This window comes from Cetorhinus maximus, chromosome 2 (assembly GCF_964194155.1).
Source record: "Cetorhinus maximus chromosome 2, sCetMax3.hap1.1, whole genome shotgun sequence".
Classification (NCBI taxonomy): domain Eukaryota; kingdom Metazoa; phylum Chordata; class Chondrichthyes; order Lamniformes; family Cetorhinidae; genus Cetorhinus; species Cetorhinus maximus.
In genome coordinates this window covers 139,476,954-139,496,246 of record NC_135880.1, presented here as the reverse complement: position 1 = coordinate 139,496,246, position 19,293 = coordinate 139,476,954, and the positions used below count along the sequence as shown (strand labels likewise).

The following is a 19,293-nucleotide window of genomic DNA, read 5'->3' as shown; positions in this document are numbered from 1 at the left end:
TTTGCTACCAAAATGGATAACCTCACATTTATCCACATTATACTGCATCTGTCATGCATTTGCCCATTCACTCAGCTTGTCCAAATCACACTGAAGCATCTCTGCATCCTCCTCACAGCTCACCCTCCCACCCAGCTTTGTGTCATCTGCAAATTTGGAGATATTACATTTAATTCCCTCATCTAAATCATTAATATATATTGTGAATAACTGGGGTCCCAGCACCGATCCCTGCGGTACCCCACTAGTCACTGCCTGCCATTCGGAAAAAGACCCGTTTATTCCTACTCTTTGTTTTATGTCTGTCAACCAGTTTTCTATCCATCTCAATACACTACCCCCAGTCCCATGCGCTATATTTTTACACGCCAATCTCTTATGTGGGACTTTGTCGAAAGCCTTCTGAAAGTCCAAATAAACCACATCCACTGGCTCCCCCTCATCAACTCTACTAGTTACATCCTCGAAAAATTCCAGTAGATTTGTCAGCATGATTTCCCTTTCATAAATCCATGCTGACTCTGTCCAATTCTGCCACTGTTTTCCACGTGCTCAGCTATTAAATCTTTTGTAATGGACTCTAGAATTTTCCCCACTACCGACGTCAGGCTGACTGGTCTATAATTCCCTGTTTTCTCTCTGTCTCCCTTTTTAAATAGTGGGATTACATTAGCTACCCTTCAATCTGTAGGAACTGTTCCAGAGTCTATAGAATCTCAGAAGATGACCACCAATGCATCCACTGTTTCTAGGGCCACTTCCTTAAGTACTCTGGGATGTAGATTAACAGGCCCCGGGGATTTATCGGCCTTCAATCCCATCAATTTCCCCAACACCATTTCCCTACTAATACTGATTTATTTCAGTTCCTCCCTCTCACTAAACCCTGTGTTCCCCAACATTTCTGGTATGTTATTTGTGTCCTCTTTTGTGAAGACAGAACAAAAGTATATATTTAGTTGGTCAGCCATTTCTTTGTTCCCCATTATAAATTCCCCTGTTTCTGACTGTAATGGACCTACATTTGCCTTCACCAATCTTTTTCTCTTCACATAACTATAGAAACTTTTACAGTCAGTTTTTATGTTCCCTGCAAGCTTACTCTCGTATTCTATTTTCCCCTTCTTAATCAATCCCTTGGTGGTCCTTTGCTGAATTCTAAACTGCTCCCAATCCTTGGGCCTGTTGTTTTTTCTGGCCAATTTGTATGCCTCTTCCTTGCATCTAATACTATCTCTAATTTTCTTTGTAAGCCATGGTTTGGCCACCTTTCCTTTTTTACTAGACAGGAATAAACAATTGTTGCAGTTCACCCATGCACTCTTTGAATGTTTGCCATTGCTTATCCACCGTCATCCCTTTAAGTAAGGTTTCCCAATCCATGATAACCAACTAACACAGCCATACCATCGTAGTTTCCTTTATTAAGATTCAGGACCCAAGTCTCAGAATGAACTACATCACTCTCCATCTTGATGAAGAATTCTATCATATTATGGTCGCTCATCCCCAAGGGGCCTTGCACAACTAGATTGCCAATTATTCCTTTCTCATTACACAATACCCAGTTGAGGATGGCCTGTTCTCTCGTTGGTTCCTCAACATATTGGTTCAGAAAAACATCCTGTATACACTCCAGGAAACATATCATCGACATATCAGAAATATGCAAGGGGTAGCAGGTTGGATTTCATTCCGTTGAAGACACATTCCTCATGGAACCCAACAAAAATGTTTGCAAGGCATCCAAGAGTTGATCCCATAGAATACCATCTATTTGGACATCGTGTCATTAAAGCTGAACTCAACTGCGCAAGTTGTGGAGTTCATAAGCTCAATGAATACTGATTCACGCAATGGGTGGTGGGTCTAGATCACCATGTTATTGTACTGCAGCACAAATTTCTATGGACGCCTTAAGTGGAACATTGATAAACAGTCTAGCAATGTCATATGAGCACATGGACACAGCCTTGTTATCGATATGCAAGTCATATATGGTTTTCGCATGTTTTAATGGCCTCCACCCTGCACTCAAATTCACCTTTGAAATGGAGAAGTCGAATGACACCAAAGACATCCTACAGCATAATGTATACACTGGTCAGATCATTCAATACACTATATTGCACAAACTCATGAACGGGCCCAAGGCCATCACTTTTGTCACTGGAAAGTGCCCAGTCTACCTCAGATTACCCTGGAAGGGCAAGGTATCCCAAAAATTTGAGCAACAGATGAATCTAGCTGTTTCATGCTGCTACTATGCAGTAGCAACACAAGTGGTATTTGCCACTAACAGGATGCTGCCATCAAGCCAAAAAGACATTCTGCTTATCTCACAAATGAGTAATGTGATATATGAATTTCAGTGCCAGTGATGCTGGGTATGTAGGCCATATGTCCCAAAGACTGGCAGATCGTATCAAACAGCATATCCCTTCTGCTGTTCGCAACAGGCGAGGTACAGACCATTCCCAACCAACCTGTGCTTGCAAAACTCAAACACAGTGTTCAACATTAGACATGATTCCGCGATTGGACATCATTTGTTAAGTAATCTTCAGTGTGCTAAGAATTAGGCTGACAACCAATTTAAGATTGTCAGTTGGGTTCGCAGTGTGGCACCTTTGAGTCATTGACTGGAAGCTACACATATTAATACATAGGACCTGTTCTTTGCAGACAGAAAGACCATGTGCACACGTTGTGCCAGTTTCAGCTAAACAAAATAAGTGAGTTCGCTGGTTCATTCTCCAGGGCAATGTCTTGGCCAGAATCAAGCTGCCTGGTTTAAATTTCAAATAATGCTTGGCAGTTATCTGTCAGTCACCATTCACTAGGGATTTTCTTGCAAATTGTCCCGATGAGTGCAAGATAAAAAGCTTTCACAAAAATTCTTTTTTTCCTGCAATACTCAAATTCCGTATTACCAAACGACGAATTAATATTATAAAAGCAAAATACTGCCGATGCTGGAAATCTAGAACAAAAACAAAAATACCTGGAAAAACTCAGCAGGTCTGACAGCATCTGCGGAGAGGGATACAGTTGATGTTTCGAGTCCGTATGGCCCTTCATCAGAACTAAGACTTATAGAAATGAGATTTTGGATTGCAGAATGTGTGAATATTTGCATGTAATACAATAAAAGGCTGCCCCTTTTCATGACCAATTTTTGGCCTTTTGCTCAGGTGTACGAATTAATATTACTTACCTTGATGAGCATAGAAAGTCACTTGAAATTGTCAACATCATAATTGATCAGGTGATTGTTCTCAATCTTTACATTAGGGTCTTACTCAGTACCATACTTACTCCTCCTTTGTGCCACCCTAACACGCCTTCTGCCATCTCCCACCTATCCCTTTCAGCTGTACCAGTAAGTTCTGTTTGTGCACTTCTGTGATGTTGGTGCCTGTTGATGATTTGTAGCAGAAGTGGGTAGTGTGGGTGAGGTAAGTATGTAGGGGGGTAGGGTTGCAGTTGAGTGAGGTGGAGGTGTGGCAAGTAGGCCAGGGATTGTCAGGTTGGGTAAAGGGGGGTAGTTTATGTGGGCTGGGGGGGGTAGTAGGGTGGTGGCGCAAGTTGGATTGGGTCAGGTGGGTAGTCAGGTGGTGGGTACTGGTCAGGTCTGGTAAGAGGGGTGGTGGGATCAGGTTGGGGTAATTGTTGGATCGGGTGGTTAGTTGGAGGGAGGAAATCAGGAGGAGGGGTGAGGGCCAGTGTGTGATTTTGGTGGGGTGGTGGAGGGGCGCAGTTGTGTAGTTATCCGGGAGTTAGACTAGGATTTTTGCCTAACATTTCCTAGGTAACTACCCAGGTTAGTACCTTCAGAACTCTCTCTGGCTCTAAGTTCAGAGGATCCCTCGGAGCGGGGGAATTGACCATTGGAAGTTCAAACTTCCCGGCAATTCCCATGGAGGTCAGCGCATTGGGACTTTGGCAGGTTCCTGACTCGCATCTTGGGTTGGACGCCAGGTCTCTGATAATCTGGAGACTGGAAGATCTGGGCCGTCAGTTTTTCCATTCTAAATTGGTCAAGCGTGTCACCTTTAACTTTGTCATGTCCTCAACTCCAATTTATTTGAATTCAAGATCTGTAAGAAATTTAAGTTTCCTCTATTCGTGTGAAAGCCAAATTCCACGTTGAGTTCAAAGGCTAGTAAGATGGTGTTCCATGAGTTGGGTGAAGATCAACAAGGAATGTCATTTTTTTTCTCCTTTTTTGGATTGCAGAATGTGTGAATATTTGCATGTAATAGAATATAAGGCTGCCCCTTTTCATGCCCAATTTTTGGCCTTTTACTCAGCTGTACGTGATTGGAAAGAGACTGAGCTAAGAGACTTTTTTAAAATATTGTGAGAAGTGACCTTCTGTGGTGGTGATTTATAGGCTGAAGAGTAATCTTGTCAGTGTTGTAGCAATACGGTTTGGTTTGTAAGCTGTCTTCAAGCTTTTAAGACATCTTTCCAAGTTTTAAATAGTAATGGTGAAAGGACAGAATTGAAGGCTCTGTATCTAAATGCATGTAGCATTCATAACAAAAGGGATGAATTGAGAGCTCAAATATAAATAAATGTTGGATCTGATAGCCATTACAGAGACTTGGCTACAAGATGGCAATGGCTGGGACCTGAATATTCAAGGATACATGACCTTTTGGAAGGACAGGAAGCTAGGGAAAGGTGGAGGGATAGTTCTGTTAATTATGGATGGCTTTAGTATATCAGAGGGGGATGACCTTTTGTTCTAAAGATGTAGAATCAGTTTGGTTAGAAATCAGAAATAATAAAGATAGGAAACCACTTGTAGGAGTAGTTTATAGCCCCCCTGCCAACAGTAACCACATTGTAGAGCAGGAAATACAGGAAGAAATAATGGGGGCTTGTGACAAAGGTATGGTGATAATCATGGATGATTTTAATCTACATATAGATTGGGTGAAACAGATTGGCAAAGGTAACCTGGAAGAATAATGTTTTAAACAGGGCAATTATGAGGGTATGAAGACAGACGTGGTTAAAATGAATTGGTGAAATAGGTTTAGGGATAGGTCTGTGTAAGAGTTAAACAGAGATTTTCTATTAGTAAAACCAAAGGTCATCATAACTCTCCAGGTGAACCTTGTATGTCAAAGGGCAGACGTTAGCAGAACTCTCCAGAAAGACCTTGGAGATCACAAGGGATTGACTAAATAGGATACATAAGTGGGGGTTTTGGATAAATAGATAAGGTAAAGACGAGCAGTACCAAGCTGGAACGAGATAACGAGCCCTTGCTTGGGTGAGAAAAAGATACGTACCTGGGACTGGGGCCATCTGCTTATTATGTGATTATGTACTGACGAGATTGGAATTTGAATAGCACAATGTGTACGTAACTAACTGTGTATAAAAAGATGGTTTTCCTGTAATCGGTAGAGTTCTATTTTAGCTAGCCTAAGACAGATTCTCCTTGAATAAAACGATTGTTAACCTGTATCTGAGTCTCCTGTGGCCGCTTCTGAGAAGGCAGCACAACTCAAGTGGCAGATTTTTAAGGAGATATTTCATAACACTCAACAAAGATAAATTCCAATAAGAAAGAAAGTCTCCAGGGGTAGGACGCACCATCCATAACTAAGGAAGTTAAAGATAATAAATTTCAAGTAAAAGCATATAATTCCACAAAGATTAGTGGCAGGTCAGAAGATTTTACAGAATATAAAAAAATCAAAGAATGTTTAAAAGATTAATAAAGGAGAAATTAGAGTACAAGAGAAAGCTCGCTAGAAATATATAAAAACGACGCTAAGAGATTCTACAGGTATTTAAAAAGGAAGAGAGCAACTAAGGTGAGCATTGGAGTGAGATAGGAAAATTAATAATGAAAAATAAGGAAATGGTGGATGAAAAGTTACACTGTAGAGGATACTCATCCCAGAAATAATTGTGAATCGAGGGATGAAAGGGAGGGAGGAAATTAGAACAATTACAATCACCAGGGAAAGGGCACTGAGAAATTAGAGCTAAAAGCTGACAAGTCCCAGGTCCTAATGGACTTCATCCTGGGGTCTTAGAAGAAATGGCTGCTGAGATAGTAGATGCATTGATTTGGATTTTACAAAATTCCCTAGATTCTGGAAATGTCCAAACAGTTTGGAAAACAGTGAATGTGACAGAAAGCAGGAACCTCCAGGCCAGTTAGCTTAATATCAGTAATATGGAATTTGGTGGAATCTATTATTAAGGAGGCTATAGCAGGGCACTTAGAAAATCTCTGTGCTGTCAGGCAGAGTCAACATAGTTTTGTGAGAGGGAGATCGTGTTTGATTAGTTTATTGCAGTTCTTTGAGGAAATAACAAGCAACGTGGATAAAGGAGAACCTATGGATGCGATGAACTTGGATTTCTAGAATGCATTTGACAAGGTATATCAAAGGTTACTATGGTGTAGGGGCGAGCATATTAGCATGGATAGAGGATTGGTTAGCTAACAGGAAACAGTAGGCGTAAATGGGTCATTTTTGGATTGGTAGGATCTAATGAGTAGTGTGTGTTATGACCCAGCAATTGTTAAAGCTGAGTTATTTAAAAATCCCAGAGGGAAACTTTAAACAACTGTCATAACCTTTATTTTTACTTTTGAGATGCAGCTCTATATTCAGGAATCTGACACCAGTTCTTGAGAGGTTTTATATTTAAACTAAATGAAGCATTTTATTAATTTACACAGTTAAATATATACACATGGCTACAAATTACTATCATCATAACTTTTAACAAATTCCCAAACTAATCTCCATTAAGGCAACACCGCCCACAGATTTAACCAGATACAGGCAAAGCATTTTCACCTTACAAATTCAAAATTAGTTTCTTTTCTGGTTCCTATGGAGACTGTTGTAGGCTTACAGCTATTTGGTGTTACTTTGCTTCTGCCCTGCACACACGAAAACTACAATCAGTTATATCTAGCACATCTCAATGAATGTAAATTCTCATTGTATCACTAGCCTCTTTGACCTCCACCTCTCCTAACAATAAAACACCTTTCATAGTACCAGTTTTATTAGTAATATAAACATATTGCTTTGTCTCTGCTAGTTAGGTAGATTTCACCCCACTTCTTGAATGCTCTATTCAAAAAAAAATGCAAATACACTCTTACCTCTCTTACATCTCAAAACTAGTACACATCAAAGCACCCAGACTAGCTGGCTTTAATCCAATTAAGACACACCCACAGACTAAAGCTCTATTTTAAAAGAAAAATATTTTTCAATAATATATACATTAATAGCTTCATGACATCCCTCTCCCTATCGAAAAATGAACCATCATAATTCTAAAAGACGGCTTCATTTTAATAACCCAACTCCAGCAATATGTATAATCCGTCGATTAAATGGTTGTAATAATAGACTCCGTCTGAAAAGCCTTGCAATTTTGTCTCGAAATTTGTCCAAAAACTTCGAAGGATTATGGTCTGTATAAACAATTGTTTCGGATGAATTGTTTGCAACATAAATTTCAAAATGCTGCAATGCTAATACCAAACTCAAAGCCTCTTATTCGATCGTTGAATATCTTCTCTGTTGTATATTAAACTTCTGTGTCGGTTTGTAATTAGCTTTTTGTAGACGAGTAAATAAAATAATTCTTCCAGATGCTGTAACTGCTCCTCGCACATCTGACTGAAAACTATTAAATCATCAATATAAATAGCACAATTGCTTAGACCTGCAATTACTTTGTTTGTCAGTCTTTGAAATGTCGCAGGTGCATTCTTCATACCAAATGGCATGACTTTAAACTGATATAGTCCACTTGGCGTTACAAAAGCTAATATCTTCTTTGCTCTCTCTGACAATGGTACCTGCTAATATCCTTTTAGCAAGTCAATCTTTGTGATAAATTTTGATTGTCCCACTTTCTCAATGCAACCTTCCAACCGTGGTTTGGGATATGAATCTGCTTTTGTCACCGGATTCACCTTTCGATAGTCCACACACAGCTTTTATGTTCTATCCGGTTTCAGTACCAGTACAACTGGTGAACTCCAGTTACTGCAACTAGAATCAATGATATCATTTTGAAGCATGAAATCAATTTCTTTTTGTACTTGTGATAACTTTGCCGGATTTAATCTATTGAATTTTGTCCTATTGAAGCTGATAATTCTATACATACATCATGCATAGCTAAATTTGTACTTCCCAGCTTATTTCCCCAAATAGGTTTGTGTGACTGCAATAGCTTCTCCAAATCACTTTGACACTTGCTTGGAAAGTAGCTCAATATTTCATTTAAATTTTCAAGCACCTCCTCGTTATCCAATTTGATTGGAGGAAAATCAATTTCAGAGTCCTGCACTTCCACCTCTTTCTCATCATCCACCATCACTAATACCTCTTTTTGTTCCTCTTCCTTGTCAAAGTATTTTTTAAGCATATTTACATGACACCGCCTCTGCTTCTTTCTTCTATCTGGAATATTTATTAAATAATTAACTTCACTCAATTTTTTTTCAATCCTGTAAGGCCCACTAAATCTTGCATTTAATGAATCGTCTAGCACTGGTAACAAAACTAGTACTTCCTCTCCAGAACCAAAACTGAGAGTTTTAGCTTTCTTACCTGCTTTCAGTTTCACCACTTGCTGTGCTGTCTTTAAATGCTCCCTAGCCAGCTCACATGCTCTGTTCAATCTTTCCCTGAAATTTGATACATAATCCAGGAGAATAGTTTCTGAATTTTGACCCACCAATTTCTCATGAATCAATTTCAGTGTCCCCTTACCTCATGACCATAAACTAGTTCAAAAGGGCTAAAACCAGTCGATGCATTAAGAGCATCTCTAATGGCACATAACAAAAATGGAATTCCTGTATCCCAATCCTGTGCATAATCCTGACAGTATGCTTTCATCATAGTTTGAAAGCCATCTTTCCATAGCTCCTTGTGACTCTGGATGATAAGCTTTGACTTGAACAGTTTGGGGGTAAAACTGTTGATTACTTCCTTAAACAGCTGTGACATGAAATTTGACCCCTGACCTCATTATATTTCTTTAGGTAAACCGTATCTTGTTTAAAAAAAAAATTAATTAACTCTTCCACAATCTTCTTAGTTGTAATATTTCTTAAAGGTTTCACTTCAGGAAACCTGATAGACACATTCTTTAGTGTCAGTAAATACTGATTTCCACTTTTAGTCTTAGGGAGGGGTCCTGCACAATCAATCATGACCATGGTAAAAGGTTTTTCAAATGCTGGTATTGGGATTAAAGGTGCCGGGTTGTTTGCTGCTTGTGGTTTTCCTGTTATTTGACATGCATAACAGGTTCTACAGAATTTGACTACATCCCTATGCAATCCTGGCCAAAAAAAAACCTCTATCTTTTCCTCTGTTTTCCTAATTCCTAAAGGCCTCCCCATTGGAATTTCATGAGCAATCCTCGGAATCTCATTTCTATACCCGAATGGGATAACAATCTGATGCACCTCCCTCCAGCTTTCATTTGCTGAGACATAATCTGACTGCCACTTTCTCATCAAAAAACCTTCCGGCAGATAATAACATACTGGAATACATTTTGCTTCTGTTTCTGAATAAGCTTTCTGATATAACTGTTTTAATTGCAAATCATTTTTCTCTAACACCACTAATCTCTTTGAGTTAAACACTTCAGCTGCACTGTCCTTTATTCCTTCCTCTTGAACAATGTTATCAATACAGTGCCAGCTAATTGGATTTTGACACCACCTTCTTGCCTTTGAACTGCCTGCTTATCTCGTTTGTCTTGCTCTTCTCTATGAGCCTTTGATCTCGTTACAACACAATCAGGAAACAATCCAGGATGTTCCTTCTGTGATATTGTGTTGAAAACACTTCTACAGGCTGCTCAACTATCATAGGAATCATAGGAATTTGCCATCCAGCTATATCATTACCCAGAATAAATTGAACGCCTGCAATGGGTAATTTTTCCACCGCTCTAACTATAACTTCACCAGTCTTCCATTTGCTCTTTAAATTTACCTTCCAGAACAGGATAGATTTAGCACCTCCATGAACCTCACTTCTTATTACCTGCTCCTGCAATACCCCCTTTGAGCAACAAATATCACTATCCCACAACATTAAGGATTGACTAGCCCCTGTGTCTCTTAAAATTTTGACATCTTTACCTACTGGACCCTGTACACATAGAAAGACTTCCCTTTCACCTACAAAATCTTTAAACATTTCTGCAACCTGCTCTTCAGAACTCTCTTGAGTAAACGGTGAACACAATCCCACTTCTTTACCTTTCACTGATTCTCCCTGTTTCACCTGTACACAAACCACTGGTTTCTCCTGTGCCTGAACCCCAGAACCCACAGTACTTTTACTTCCAGAGCTTTTCTGTACCCCAACAATTTCAACAGATTTTTCCTGCAATACCAAACACACTGACTCCATGTGCCCCACTTTATTACAATGAAAACACCCGAATTTTCAAATGTCACTTCTGCCTGCAGCGCCTTCCTTTTTATTCTGAGAGGAAACTTCCAGCTACTCCTCTTCCCTGACTGCCTACCTTATTTTCACCTTCCCACTTTTTACCCTTTTCCAATTTGAAAGGGTGACGAGAAAAAGGTCTAGTTCTATGATCTAACTCAATCATCAGCTATCTCTGCTGCTTGTCTTACAGAATCAACCCTCCTCCTCCACATGAGTTCTCACTACAGAAGAGATTGGATCTTTAAATTCTTCCAAAATAATTACTTCCCTAAGAGCTGCATAGGTTGTCTCTAATTTTAACGTCTGTATGAACTGGTCAAAAATACTTTGTTTTACGCTCTCAAACTCAATATAAGTTTGCCCAGGCTGTTTTCTCATATTCCTAAATTTCTGCCTGTATGCTACAGGAACCAACTCATATGCACTCAAAATAGTGTTTTTCACAACTCTCATGCAATCAAAATAGTCTTTTTCACAACAATTTACTGACATTTCTTCTGATAGCAAAACATATTCTCAAGCGCCCTACTTACAACTTATACTGTTATAATAATGTCCAGTTTTCCTGTGGCCATTTCATCTACTTACCTAGCTTCTCAAATGTAATGAAGAATGCTTCAATGTCTTTTTCCTCAAACTTTGCAAGAGCTTGTACAAATTTAAACATATCCCCACTAGGTTCTACTCTGGAGATAAATCCTTCTTCACCTACTGGCATCTCTTTTTACTTCCAACATTTTCAGTTGGAATTCTCCCTCTCTCTTCACAATTTCTAATTCCCTGTTAAAAGCCATTTCTTTGTCCTTTCCTTCTAATTCAAGCTTTTTCATTTGCAACTGAAGTTTCACTACCCCCCAGCTGTGACTCACTAGTGCCAGGTTTCACTTCCAACTGTAGATGCTGTGCTATACTTTTAATTATATCTGATTTCCTAGCACCCTCAGGTAACCCCAATTTTAACTTACCTGCCAACTCTGTTAGCTTACTTTTGGCTGTTTTCTCCAGCCCAATCAGAGTTATCTCTTCTACTCCCAGGCAATTTCCAAAGTCATCTTGCAGTCTCGCCACTTCTAAAATACCTCACCAACTCCTGAATTGAAAGTGCTTCTCATACTTGTAACCTTAAGATTCACCAATTCCAAACCAATCAAGGAATTAATAGCTTCATGACAAGTGCCACAGGGGATCAGTGCTGGGGCTTCAACTACTTACAAGCTATGTCAATGATTTGGATGAAGGGGACAAAGCTATGGTTGCTAAATTTGCTGATGACACAAAGATAGGCAGGAAAGTAAGTTGTGAAGTGGACATAATGAATCTGTAAGGGATATAGATGGATTGAGTCGGCAAAAATTTGGCAGATGAGGATAATGTGGGAAACTGAACTTCTTCACTTTGGGAGGAAGAATAGAAAAGCAGCATGTCATCTGAATGTAGAGAGATTGCAGAGCTCTTGTGTACAAAGGGATCTGAGTGATGTCCTGGTACATGAGTCACAAAAAGTTAGTTTTCAGGTGCAGCAAATAAGGAAGGTAAATTGAATATTGGTGTTTATTGCTAGTGGAATGGAATATAAAAGTAGAGATGTTTTGATACAGTTGTACAGGGCATTGGTGAAACCACATCTGGAGTACTGTGTACAGTTTTGGGCTCCTTACTTAAAGGATATAATTACATTAAAAGTGGTTCAGAGAAGGTTCACTCGACTGATTCCTGGGATGAAGGGATTATCTTATGAGGAAAGGTTGGACAGGTTGGGTTTGTATCCATTGGGAGTTTAGAAGAATGAGAGGTAATCTTATTGAGACATAAGACCCTGAGGAAATTTGATGGGCTGGATGCTGAGAGGATGTTTGCTCTTACGGGAAAGACTAGATCAAGGGGACATTGTTTTAAAAAAAAATGTTTCCCATTTAAGACAGACGAGAAATTTTTTTCCGAGGGTCATGAGCCTGTGGAACACTCTTTCCCCAGAGAGTGGTAGAGGCAGGGTCATTGAATGTTTTTAAGGCAGAGGTAGATAGATTCCTGACTAATGAGAGATCCAAAGGATGTACGGGGGAGGCAGGAAAATGGCGTTGAGGCCACAATCCGATCAGCCATGATCTTATTGAATGGCAGAATGGGCTCAAGAGGCAGAATGGCCTACTCTCCCACCTAATTTGTACATTCGAATGTTCATAAACTCTACAAAAACTGCAATGCTTTCCTAAAATAACACGCGTTGTTTCTCCTACCCAAATGGTGGAAAATTCTAGATCCTTTCCCATGTCTCCTCTACTCGTTCCCTGTCCCTGATCCTGCTATACCCATCCCCACCCTTTACCTTGGGGAAAGGCCAGAGTGTTTTATTCCAAAGCCTCAATCTATATCTGATTAGCTGTCGGAGTAGGGAAGGACAAGTGAGATTCAAGGGTCAAATCTCTCTAAATGCTCTTCTGGTTTCAATTGTGAAAGTGCATGCTTTTCTTTTACTGTGTTGATTTTAATTGCTTGCTCTAATATTTCAGGATTATGCAAGCCACTTTGAGAAACAGTTACAGGACAGTATTGAGCTTTGTGAGCTTCTTCACTCAAAACAGGTATGTCAGCTATGATCTGGCAATCTATTGCAAAACTTCGTGTGTCCCTTTTCCTGAAAGAATGTCAATAATGTTACTTTTCAGTTTGATGCAGAAAGCTTAAAAATGGAGAATGATAAACAGAAAGAAGAAATTGAAGAATTAAAAGAACTCCTGAAAGAAAAGGTGGAGGATGCAAAATACTTCAAAATGGAGAATGAGAAACAAAAAAAGGAAATCAAAGAACTAGAAAAACTGAGTGAAGGAATTGAAGAATTGAAAGAGAGACGAGAAATTGAAGAGTTTGAGTTCTTGGAAAAAGAAGCTGAGAAAGAAGAAAAGGTACATAAAACATCTGGAGTGAATTTTGAAAATATTTAGCTTGCAGTACCGCAATGGCGACCAGCAATGGAGGCGGTTAGCAAAGCCCAGTGAATAAGACGAGGTTAATTTTGTATATTAAAAATAAAATTCTTACCTATCCAAAGAAGCTGAAATGGGATGGATTTTTCTCACTTGTGATTTTGCTGCAGGTTTTAGCCCAGGTGGAGTGCACAATGCAGGATGCCTGATTCACTATCCATGAATTGAAATAGACAAACAGGCAGGTTCTATTGGAATATTCAATCCTCCTTTCTTTACTTCTATGTGCTCCACCCAAGTGATTGTTTACGCCCCAAGTAGAACAGAGAAAAATCTAAAACAAAAACAGAATTACCTGGAAAAACTCAGCAGGTCTGGCAGCATCGGTGGAGAAGAAATCAGTTAACGTTTCGAGTCTTCATGACCCTTCGGCAGAACACTTTTAGCTTTTTGTTTTTATCAGAGAAAAATCTAATCCATTTTCTTTTCATTTCTTGCTTTTTTTTTTAACCTAGATCCTGAATGTTCAACTTTAAAACCAATAATTAATTTGGAGTGATGAAGGCATTGTTAGCATTCCATGTATAAAGCACCTTTAACACAGTAAAACATTCCAGTAAGTTGCACAGGAATGTTTTTAAACAATAGGTGATGCTGAGCTGCAGTGGAGATATTAGGGCAGGTGACTTCAAGTGACCTCATACAGGAAAGGGAGATCGAGAGGTTTAGGGAAGGAATTCCGCACTTCAGGCCAAGGCAGCTGGCGGCACAGTCACCGATGATGGAGTAATTAAAATTGGGGATGTGCAAGATGCCAGAATAGGAGGACCACAGGGACCTTGATATGTTGTAGGATTGGAGGAGGTTAGACTGATGAAGGGGCAAGACCATATACCATGAAGGGATTTGAAAACAAGCAAGAGGACTTTAAATCTGAGGCATTGTCAAACTGAGACCCAAATAATTTAGCAAACACGTGTGAGGGATGAATGGGACGTGGTGTGATTTAAGATGTGGGCAGCAGGGATTTCGATAGGCTCAAATTTATGCAAGACGGAAGATGGGATGCTGGCTAGATAATCATTACAACAGTCAAGACTAGAGGTGTCGGAGGCATAGATGAGGGTTCCAACAGCAGATTGGCTGAGGCAGGAACTGAGTTGGGCAATGTTAGAGTTGGAAGTAGCTGGTCTTGTTGGGAGTGTGGAAGTGTGGTTGGAAGCTCTTCTCTGGATCATATACCAAAGTTATGAATGATCTGTTTACGCCTCAGATAATTGTCAGGGAGAGGGATGGGGTCAACTAGGGAACAAAGTTTATGGTGGGGATTGAAAACAATGACTTTGGTCTTGCCAATATTTAGCTGGAAGAAATTTCTGGATCTCAAACAAGCAGCTTGACAACTTGGAGACAGTGGAGGGTTTGTGAGAGAATGGTGAGGTCGAGCTCGATGCCATCAGGAATCATGTAGATCCTGTCATGTTTTCAAATGATGTTGCATAAGTACGAAATGGTAGAGTCATGAGAAATACCAACTCGATTTACATCCGGTCACAGCAATTAATTCTAATGCAATCTCCCTTCTTGGGTTGTTTGCAGGCACAACAAAAGCATGAAAATGCCAAGTTAAGGGAGCTGGTTCACAATTCAGAGATTATCAACCAGGAACTTGAGGTAAGTGATTTTGTATTAAGTATTCTGCTTTAAGTGAGCATTAAAGTGAGGTGCATTTTACTGACATAAGAATTTTTTTTAAAAAAATGGACGTACTCAGCTGATCGCATAGAATCATAAGTTATTACTTCATTAAAAACAGGCCATTGAGCTCAGCAGCTCTCTCCCAATGAACATAGGGTACTAGAGGTTGCTTTTTACCAGGGCTCAATGCCATTTGTTTCCCGAAAATCTCAGTATTTATTTTTAATTAGTGAAATGAATCTTTAAATCATGAAATATATACCACACAGCAGTAGTGAAACCTGTTGCAAAGTAACATATATTTAAAGGAGCAGCATGGTATCTTGTGATTTTTAACTATTTATTTTGCACATGCGGTGATGAAATTCAAAACCTTTACATAATAAAATCATACAAGTAGTTATTTTTAAACTGGCAAGATTGCAAGCCCGAGCATCTTTTCATGAAGTGATGTGGAACTTGGGATGGGTCTCAAATTCAAGTCAAGAGTATCTCTGCATTTTTTCATGCAGGAATTCAATTTTTTTATTTATTTGTGGAGTGAGCATTACAGGCAAGGCCAGCATTTATTGCCTATCTCTTAGTTGCCCCTAAGAAGGTGGTGGTGAGCTGTCACTGTTTTGAACTACTGCAGTCCATGTGGTGTAGCTATACCCATAGTGGCGTTATGAAGGGGGTTCCAGGATTTTGACCCAGTGACAGTGAAGGAAGTTCCAAGTCAGGATGGCGTGTGGCTTGGAGGGGAACTTGCAGGTGGTGGTGTTCCCATTCATCTGCTGCTCTTCTCCTTCAAGACAGTAGAGGTCGTGGGTTTGGAAGGTGCTGTTGGAGGAGCCTTGTTGAGTTGCTGCACTGCACCTTGTAGATGACATGCACTGTTGCCACTCTGCATTGGAGAGAGTGAATGGTTATGGGGTCAATTGGGTGCCAATCATGCGGGCTGTTTTTTCCTGGCTGGTGTCGATTTGCACTCAGCTAAATCTGCAGGGCTTTGGGAATTGAACAGGGAAGTGGGAATTACTGAATTGCTCTACAGAGACCCAGCATGGACTCAATGGGTTGAATGGCTTCCTTCTGTGCCATACATGACTCTGGCATGGGGGTTCTTTCATCACACTCCTGACTTGTGTGCTGTAGATGGTGGACAGGCTTTGGGCAGCTGGGAGGTGAGTCACTCACCGCAATATTCCAAACCTCTGACCTCTTGTAGCTACGGTATTTATATAGCTGGTCCAGTTAAGTTTCTGGTCTACAGTGACCCCCAGGATGTTGATGGTGAGGGATTCAGCAATGATGATGCCATTGAATGTTAAGGAGAGATATTTAGTTTGACTCTTGTTGGAGATGGTCATTGCCTGGCACTTTCGTGGCATGAATATTACCTGCCGACTATCAGCCCAAGTCTGAACGTTGTCCAGGTCTTGCTGCATACAGGCAAGGACTGCTTCGGGGGTCTGAGGAGCCGCGAATGTTTGCTGAACACTGCAATCTTCAGTGAACATCCCAGCATCTGACCTTGTGTTGGCTATATTGTGCATGGAAACTCTTTCGAGTTACCAACAGTCACAGATTGCAACTTCTTTCGAGTACAATCACAGTTCTTGGTTTTCCAGGAGTGGGACATGAACCCACAACCCTCTGATTCAAAGGCGAGGGTGCTATGAACTGAGCCACAGCTGACACCTCTATATTGTGCATGGAAACTCTTTCGAGTTATCAACAGTCACAGATTGCAACTCTTTCGAGTACAATCACAGTTCTTGGTTTTCCAGGAGTGGGACATGAACCCACAACCCTCTGATTCAAAGGCGAGGGTGCTATGAACTGAGCCACAGCTGACACCTCTATATTGTGCATGGAAGTTGAACTGAAGGTGAATAACTGCTAATTGCCTCAGTTGTAGTATTTTGTTTTCTTAGCTTCAAGCACTCCAGCCTTTACACCAATTTTTCTTTCTTTATCAATTCAATTCTAAGTTTAAAAACTGGCAACAGTACAGAGGGCCTATATCTATGATTGGCGCTCTCAAAATGCTGTGCAATTTTGTTTTAAATTTAAGTGACTCAGCAACTTGCATTTATATAGAAGTTAAAATAGAAAATGCTGGAAATACTCAGCAAGTTAGGTAGCATCTGTGGAGAGAGAAAGTTAGCATTTCAGGTCTGTGGCCTTTCATCAGAACTGGGAAAAGTTATAGATGCAATAGGTTTTGAACAAGGAGTGGATGGGCCAAGGGCAAAAGAAAGGTCTGTGATAGGGCGAAAGACAGGAGAGATTGAATGGCAGATGAGTTAGTCTTATAGGTCCAAAGAGAATGGTGATGGGGCAAATAAAGAAACAGCAGATGTACTTAGAGCAAGTGTGCTGCTGACTGTAAGCAAAAATAGAAGAAAAACCAAAGCATGCAAAGAAAAGGAAACAAAATGGGCAGAAAGTATGGTCTAAAATTATTGAAATCAATGTTCACAGTGGAGCCCTGAAGCCTACAAAGTGCCTAATTGAAAGATGAGGCGCTGTCCCTCCAAGCTTACATTGAGCTTCATTGGAACAGTGCAGTAGGCCGAGGACAGATGTCAGCATGAGGGCAAGGTGGAGAATTAAAAGAACAGACCACCGGGAGCTCAGGGTCATGCTTGCAGACTGACAGGTGTTCCACAAAACAGTCATCCAATCTGCGTTTCGTCTTCTCCATGTAGAGGAGACCACATTGAGCAGCAAATACAATAGACTGAACTGAAAGAAGTACCCTTAAATTGCTACTTCATCTGCAAGGAGCAGTTGGGGACCTTGGATGACGAGGAGAGAGAGGAAGTAAAAGGACAGGTGCACATTTCCTGTATGTGCATGGAAAGGTGCTATGGGAAGGGGATGAGGTATTGAGGGTGACTGAAGAGTGGGTCAGGGTATCAAGGAGGGATTGGTCCCTTCAGAATACTGAAAGGGGAGGGAAAGGAAGATGTGTTTGGTGGTGGCATCATACTGGAGGTGGCAGAAATGATGAAATATTATTATTGGCAATCCCTCGCTAGCGAGGATGATTGTCTTCCATGAATCTGAAGATGGCTGATGGAGTTGATTTAGGATCTACAGGCTTTATGGTATGTAGGGCATTTGTTGTCATTTGAGATGTCTAGTTGTATTACTAGTTCGGGTCATGGCATGGGCTTTTTGCCGCTTTCATTTTTCTTCTTTTTGTCATTGGGTCTCAATGCTGGAATCGTCGGCACAGACGCAGCAGCTCCTGGTTTGATCCAAGACGATGGTGTCCCTGGAGCTGATGTCAATGTTGCATTGCTTCATGTTGGCTTTCAAGACATCGTTGATGCGCATATTCTGTCATCCTCTGGTACATCTGCCCTGGTTGAGTTGGGAAAAGAAGACCCAATTTGGGTATCTGGCATCCAAACTATATAACCAACCCAATGAAGCTGATGGCAGATGATCATAGCCTTGATGCTTGTGGTGCCTCCTTGTTACACTGTCAACATGTGTCTGGTGGGTTGTAGCATGTGACCATCAGAGACACCAATACTTAGACCAGGAGATCATATTGGTAGGAATGTACTATAGACCTGAGCTGTGAACTGTGCAGCCAGACTCAGAAAAAGTGTGTTCAAAAGCCTATCAGAGTGAAAGGCACAGTGCAAAGGTTAAGCTGGGCTAAGTCTATTGGATTGAGTTTAAGGTAGAAGCTCATTTTGTTTGGAATCATTATTTTATTTGCTCAGTGTACTTACTTAGTCATTATTGCATGTATTTATTTTAAGTTTGTATAGTAAAGATTGTTTTGGTGTTTCAGTTTAATCTATGGAGTCCTGCCTCTTATTTCCTTACCCATGGTTCTTCCACGTGTTACATTCTTTGAAAGAATCTGGCTTGATAGACCATAGTCAAACGAGCATCAGGCTTGTCCAATATTCTTATAGCTGGGATCATAACATTGTGAGAGGACACTGAATTTGTTGTGTCTGTTCTCTCACTAAATATGTAAGATCTTCCGCAAGCAGCGTTGACTGAATGAACCCCAGTGCTTTGAGGTGCCTCCTGTTCATTGTCCATGTTTTACCTCCATACAGTAAGGAAGGGATCACAACCTCATGGTAGACCATGAGTCTGGTTTCAGTTTTGATATTGTAATCTTCAAACACTTGCTTCCTCAGGTGGCCAAAGGCTACACCAGA

The 19,293-nt window shown here is 40.4% G+C and overlaps 1 protein-coding gene across 1 annotated transcript in view; it reads left to right on the top strand.

Moving 5' to 3' along the window:
- cenpe (centromere protein E) overlaps positions 1-19,293 on the top strand; it is a 189,853-nt gene that overhangs the window by 72,901 nt on the left and 97,659 nt on the right. Inside the window, exons 17-19 of the mRNA XM_078570164.1 lie at positions 13,001-13,072; positions 13,157-13,393; positions 15,014-15,088. Of these exons, the coding sequence (XP_078426290.1) occupies positions 13,001-13,072; positions 13,157-13,393; positions 15,014-15,088 (384 nt within the window). The remainder of the gene's footprint in view (positions 1-13,000; positions 13,073-13,156; positions 13,394-15,013; positions 15,089-19,293) is intronic.